The sequence below is a fragment of the Dromiciops gliroides genome, chromosome 3 (assembly GCF_019393635.1).
Source record: "Dromiciops gliroides isolate mDroGli1 chromosome 3, mDroGli1.pri, whole genome shotgun sequence".
Taxonomy (NCBI): domain Eukaryota; kingdom Metazoa; phylum Chordata; class Mammalia; order Microbiotheria; family Microbiotheriidae; genus Dromiciops; species Dromiciops gliroides.
The window spans coordinates 583,207,785-583,214,356 of NC_057863.1; the positions used below are offsets into that span (position 1 = coordinate 583,207,785).

At 37.7% G+C, this 6,572-nt stretch overlaps 1 protein-coding gene across 1 annotated transcript; it reads left to right on the forward strand.

Moving 5' to 3' along the window:
• The first annotated feature begins 2,367 nt into the window (after window positions 1–2,367).
• LOC122749287 (olfactory receptor 52E1-like) lies at window positions 2,368–3,303 on the forward strand. The gene has a single exon (XM_043995574.1). The coding sequence runs from the start codon at window positions 2,368–2,370 to the stop codon at window positions 3,301–3,303; it is 936 nt and encodes a 311-aa protein (XP_043851509.1).
• The last annotated feature ends 3,269 nt before the right edge of the window (window positions 3,304–6,572 follow it).

Genomic DNA, 6,572 nt, shown 5'->3' on the forward strand with positions numbered 1-6,572 from the left:
AATGAGTGGGAAAACTAGGGTTCGAAAAAAGATAAAAGAAGAGAGATAGGGTGGGCACAAAATTTTAATCCTCCTAGTGTTTTTTAAGAGTCCAAAAACAATTAGAAGTTGCATATAAATGTTGTTATTAATCATATAGGAATATAAAAATATTAGCCTTTTATGAATGAATAATACACATAAGAGGATTTGATAACTAATTTGCTATATATGAGGGAAGAAAAACAATAATCCATCTTTTAATATGTAGTTATGTCTTATCAAATTTAAAGGGCTAATACATCCAGGCAAAGGTCTCCATTTCTTTGAAAATGAGAGAGAAAGAGAGAGAGGGGGGGGGCAGAGAGAGAGAGAGAGAGAGAGAGAGAGAGAGAGAGAGAGAGAGAGAGAGAGAGAGACTCAGTTCTTTCTCATCATTTTAGCAAATCCATCCTAAGTTCTGCTGCCAAAATAATTTTATTTATGGGCTGATCTGGCCAATATCCTCCTCAGTCAACACTAGTGGTTTCCTATTTCTTCAAAGATTAAATAGAAACTTTTCTATTTGGTATCGAATATTCTTTATAAGCTGTTCTCAAGCTATCTTTTCAAGTCCACTGAACATGACTGCCCTTTGATTCAGCCAACATAGACTCTGACACACAGAACACTATGCCTCCCTTCTCTGTACCTTAGGATTGGTCAACCCACATGTCTGGAATGCACTCCTTCCAGAATCCCTCTCTTCCTTTAAAATGCAGCTCAAGCACTATCTTCTGCAAACCTCCTTCCCAAACTATCTTATATTTAATTACTCTGCATATATTCTAGGCAGTTAATTAGCTCAAAGGATAGAACAGTGGAGCTAGTATCTAGGAGATCTGAGTTCAAATCCTATTTCAAATACTTTTTTTCAACTTCAAATACTTTTGGAAGGTACTCACTCTATTACCTTCTCATGAAAAAAAAAGATTTGAGCTCAAATCTGATCTAAGACACTTACTAAATGTATGGCCCTGGGTGAGGTAATCTTTTTCAGCCTCAGTTTCCTCATCTGTAAAATGGAGATAATAATACCTGTCCTAGAGGTTTATTGTGAGGATAAAATAAATTAATACATGTAAAATGCTTTATGAACCATAAAGTACATATTTAGGTGCAAGCTATTTTTATCATTATGTAGTTGTACATATTCTCTTTATATTTATCTGTATAGTTTTATAAATCCATTTGTCTCCCCCATTTAAATGTAATTTATATGGCAGTGGGAATATTTTTACTCTTTGTCCTTGTATCCTTGCTACCTAGCACAATACCTGGCACATAATAGATGCTTAAAAAATGCTCACTGGTTGACTAATTGACTGAATGTGACCTTTGAACTCAAGAGAAGTCAGAGATAGAAAAAATAAAGAATTGTCAGTCTTCCACATGGTAAGTACAGTTTGAAAAATAGAAGTGGGTGAGTTTGTCAAGGGAAAGAGGCCAGAAAATAAAGAGATGGGTGGTAAGGACAGAACATTGGAAGACTATCTACATTTAGGAGACAGAAGTTGGAAGAATATTTATTTATTTATTCATTCATTCATTCATTTATTTATTTATCTATCTATTTATTTATTTATTCATTTATTTGTTTATTAATTAATTAATTAATTAATTAATTTATTTTTAGTGAGGCAATTGGGGTTAAGTGACTTGCCCAGGGTCACACAGCTAGTAAGTGTTAAGTGTCTGAGGCCGGATTTGAACTCAGGTACTCCTGACTCCAGGGCCAGTGCTCTATCCTCTGCGCCACTTAGCTGCCCTGGAAGAATATTTGTTGAGGAGAATAGATCAGAACTTGCCAGAAAAGGTAAGAGTACTGAATGTTTTGGTCTTACAGAAGCTCAAGAATATATAACAGCATTGATTTTTAAAGATCTAGAATCTGTTTTGCCTCTATAGAAGAGAAGGGAGGAAATGTATAATTCTATGATATGAATATCCTTCCAGTCCATGAGGGGTGTACAGGGGACTGGGTTACTTTTACTATGGTCCTTCAACTCACATTGCAGGTAGCTGCTCAACTTGAGCCTATATAAAGTTAGTTTTGAGTTTAAGAGTAAACATAAAGTAATGATTAACATTCACAGCAAAGTAAATGTTGCACTGCAAAGGGAGGATAATTAGTGAACATAATGAAATGTATTTCTATTTTATTTTCCATTCTTCAGTATAGTTAATTATTTTAAAAATAATATATACATATATTATAGAAGATAAAATATTCTATGATAATATTATGTACCCGCAGTCCATCAGAGAAGTATGATATACTGGAGTGGAACCCCTCATAGAATGAGGTTGAATCTTTGAGCATTGAAGTTATACATAGACTCCAGAAGGATGTCCAATGTGAATAATACCCAGTTCCATCCCACCTCATTCCTCCTGCTTGGAATCCCAGGACTAGAAGACATACATGTCTGGATTGGCTTCCCCTTCTGTCTTGTGTATCTGACTGCCCTTTTAGGGAATCTCACCATCCTGACTGTAATTCGGAGTGATCAGAATCTCCACCACCCCATGTTCTATTTCCTGGCCATTCTGTCCTCTATTGACCTGGGCCTATCCACATCCACCATCCCCAAGATGTTGGGTATCTTCTGGTGCAACCTGACAGAGATTAGCTTCCTTGGCTGTGTCACTCAGATGTTCTTCATCCACCTGTTTACTGGTATGGAGTCAGCTGTACTCCTGGCCATGGCCTATGACCGTTATGTGGCAATTTGCAATCCTCTCCGCTATACACTAGTGCTCACCAATAAAGTGGTGTCCATTATTGCAATGGCCATAGCCTTGAGACCATTTTCTATGGTTATCCCATTTGTTCTACTGATTCTGAGATTGCCCTTCTGTGGACACCACATCATCCCTCATACATACTGTGAGCACATGGGCATTGCCCGCCTGGCCTGTGCCAGCATCAAAGTCAACATTATTTATGGTCTGGTTGCTATATCCGTCCTTGTCTTTGACATTGTGGCAATTGTGGTCTCCTATGTCCAAATCCTGAGGGCTGTTTTCCACCTTCCTTCTAGAGATGCCCGACTCAAGGCCCTCAGTACCTGCAGTTCTCATGTTTGTGTCATGTTGGCCTTCTACACACCTGCATTTTTCTCTTTCATGACCCATCGTTTTGGTCGCAATGTACCCCGCTACATTCATATCCTTTTGGCCAATCTGTATGTGGTTGTTCCACCTGCCCTCAATCCTGTTATCTATGGGGTTAGGACCAAACAAATCAGAGAGTGGGTGTTGAAGAAATTCTCCCCCAAATAAACAATGGGTCCTGTATTGCAGAAGACCTAATTCTTTGGGCTTAAAGGGAAAAGTTAAATCAAGTCAATATTTATAAGTCCTCTTGGAATACACAGGGCAATGAAATAAAAACTGTATTCAGCAAATTGGTGGGAAAGTTACAAGTAGCTCTTGCCACTGAGTAAGTGGATAACATCTGGTGCCACTATTTGTACCAGCATTGCTGCCATGGTGTTTAAGGGTCATTTATTCTAGGAAAGGGTGGAATGCTAATCATTTAGTGAATTCAGAATCTCATCACTATTTACTTCAATGGATTTGGTAGAGTGTTGAGTTATAAGTTTACTGTTAAGTGGACTTTTTAGTGAGATTAAGTAGAAGGTTGCTTGGAAGCTGTCCTGTGATTGTGTCAACCAATGTATTTGCCTTGATTTTCCACACCAGTGTGTTTGGCTGTTCACAGATCTCCTTGTTCTGAGTTCATGACTTGTACCCACACAAAGCTTTTACTAAATAGGGAAGCAGATGAAATAGCTGTGAAATGAAATCTAGCCTAGGTCTGTTGATCCAAAGGTACAAACTAAATTTGCTCTTTGGCCAATCACCAAAGAATGGTACTGAGAGCATAAGCACAGGCATTCATAACATATATCATCACCAATGTCACTCAATCTCTCTGTGTCTGTTTCCTCTGTAAAATCTATAAAATGAGGATAATGTACCTACCCCCAATGTTCTTGTGAATATCAAAGGAGATAATATTTGTATAGCACCTTATAAACCTTAAAGCATTATATAAATGCTAATATTACTGTGACTATTAATATCACCACCACTACCATCACCACTACTAACTTACATTCACTATTTTTTGGGGGGGGCAGGGCAATGGGGGTTAAGTGACTTGCCCAGGGTCACACAGCTAGTAAGTGTCAAGTGTCTGAGGCCGGATTTGAACTCAGGAACTCCTGAATCCAGGGCTGGTACTTTATCCACTGCTCCACCTAGCTGCCCTCTTACATTCACTATTAATGCCCTAGTGAGTTATCACAACAATATTGTTCACGACACATTATAAAAGTCCAGTACTTCTGCTTTCAGCACCATTGTTTGGCAACGGACCTGAAAGAAAATTCACCTTTGGATCAACAGCACAGGCCTAGATTAGATTTCATAGCTATCTCATTTCTGACTTCCCAGATTTGCATGGACTCAGCCAGCTTACATTTTACTAGAAGAGTACCAAATGTCCATGGATAGTATTCTATTCTTCATAGCTTTCTTTATATCTGGATATGGTTACAAAGACTTGTCTACAACTAGAATCAATTGACCAATTGACCATGTACATCTGTGGAATGGCCTGTGTTTAGCATTAATAAAATTTATTAATGACTTTGAAAATTGCTCTCAGCCAGGGTCTCCCTGTCTAGAGAAGTGTTTTTAATTTTCAAAATAATTTTCATTTATGCAATAAAACAAGCATTTCCAGAATATAGTATAATAAAAAGCTGGCTACACATGGGACTGCAAATCTTTTATACATAAATTGCTATTCTTTTTAAATATATAATAAAGTTTTTTGGAAGCATGTTATTTTTTTACCTTTTTTTTCTCCCTACCCACCAACACCAGAGATAGCTAGCATTAGACACATACATGTGTGTGTGTGTGTGTGTGTAATTCTATACATACTTTTATTTATCAGTTCTTTCTCTGGCTGTAGATAGTGTCTTCCTTCATATATTCTTTTTTTTTTCAAGCAGAGACAGATTTATTTCATTCTCATAAGAATGGGCAACCTTATGCAAGTAATGAGGAGCATGCCAATGAGCTCATGAGTTGGGTGTTTATAAAAATTTGAGGGGGTAATCCCTTCTTGCACAGGGTGGGCTCACAACCTAATATCCTATCCTATCCCACAAGGTGCTGGTGTTGAGCTCGTGATCAGGGCATGGATTCATGGTCACCTAGGTGCAAGAGCTGGGGGAAGGAGAGGGAGAAAGGGTGAAACCACTCCACCCATGTAAGGAAGGGGCAGGTGGTTATGAAATCACCTCACCCTTCTGAGGGAAAGGGTGGTACCAGTAGCTACGGGCTTTGGAATGTAAGAAGGGAGGGTGGTACCAGTGTAGGGTTGCTCTGACAGGAGACAACTCTCCTGCTTTGCCACAGAACAAGGGATTTGGAGGGTGTGCTTTAGCAACAGGTTGGAATATAGACAGAATGGTCCAGCAATAACAGGGACTGGAGGCCGGGTACTCTCCAGACCCCAGTCTCAGATTCTGAACCCACTGAAATCCACCATATCCTATCCCTGACACCTCCCTCCTCCCCAAGGGGGTAAGCAATCAGATATGGGCTACAAATGTGCAACCATGCAAAACATTACTACACCAGTCATTTTGTACAAGAAAACTTGAATAAAAGAAAGAAATGAAAGGAAGTAAAAAACAGCATGCTTTAAGGATGATTTAAGAAAGGCCTCAAGAGACTTGTATGAACTGATTTATAGTGAAGTGAGCAGAACCAAGAACAAAATGCACAGAGACAGCAATATTGTTTGATGAAGAACTGTGACTGACTTAACTATTCTCAACAATACAATAATCCAAGACAATCCTAAAGGACTACTGATGAAAAATATTATCCAACTCCTGAGAAAGAATTGGTTTGGATGGAATACTTAAGCATGCTATGTTTCACATTGTTTCATTTTTTCTTTTATTCAAGTTTTATTATACAAAAGGGCCAATATGGTAATGTTCCACATAATTGCACATGCACAACCCATACCCAATTGCTTACCACATCAGGGAAGGGGAAGGGAATACATAAATACAAATACAAATACAAATATAAATACAAATTTTTATTACTTTAAGAAAATAAAAATAAAAGGTTAAACTTTTAAAAAAAGAACTAAAACAATATTGTGTATAGTAGTAGCAATATTGTTTCAGGAACAACTCTGAGCAATTAAGTCATTTTGAGTATTATAAATCCCCAAATTAACTACAAAGGACTCCTTCATGTTCTTAAAAATATTATTGTTACTATATACAGGATTCTATTGGTTCTACTTATTTACTCTTCATTGTTTCATGCAAATCTATCCATGTATTTCTAAGATCATCAAGCTCATCATGTCTTATAAGACATTGGCATTCCATCACAATCATATACCACAACTTGTTCAACCACAATAACATCTTATTGACCTATAATCCATTACATGTGACCAACATAAATTGTCCATCAAGAAGTACCATAGTTGGGGCTAGGTGGCA

Coding starts and splice junctions, on each gene's coding strand:
- LOC122749287 (XM_043995574.1), top strand. CDS start 2,368: ATGTCCAATGTGAATAATACCCAGTTCCATCCCACCTCATTCCTCCTG.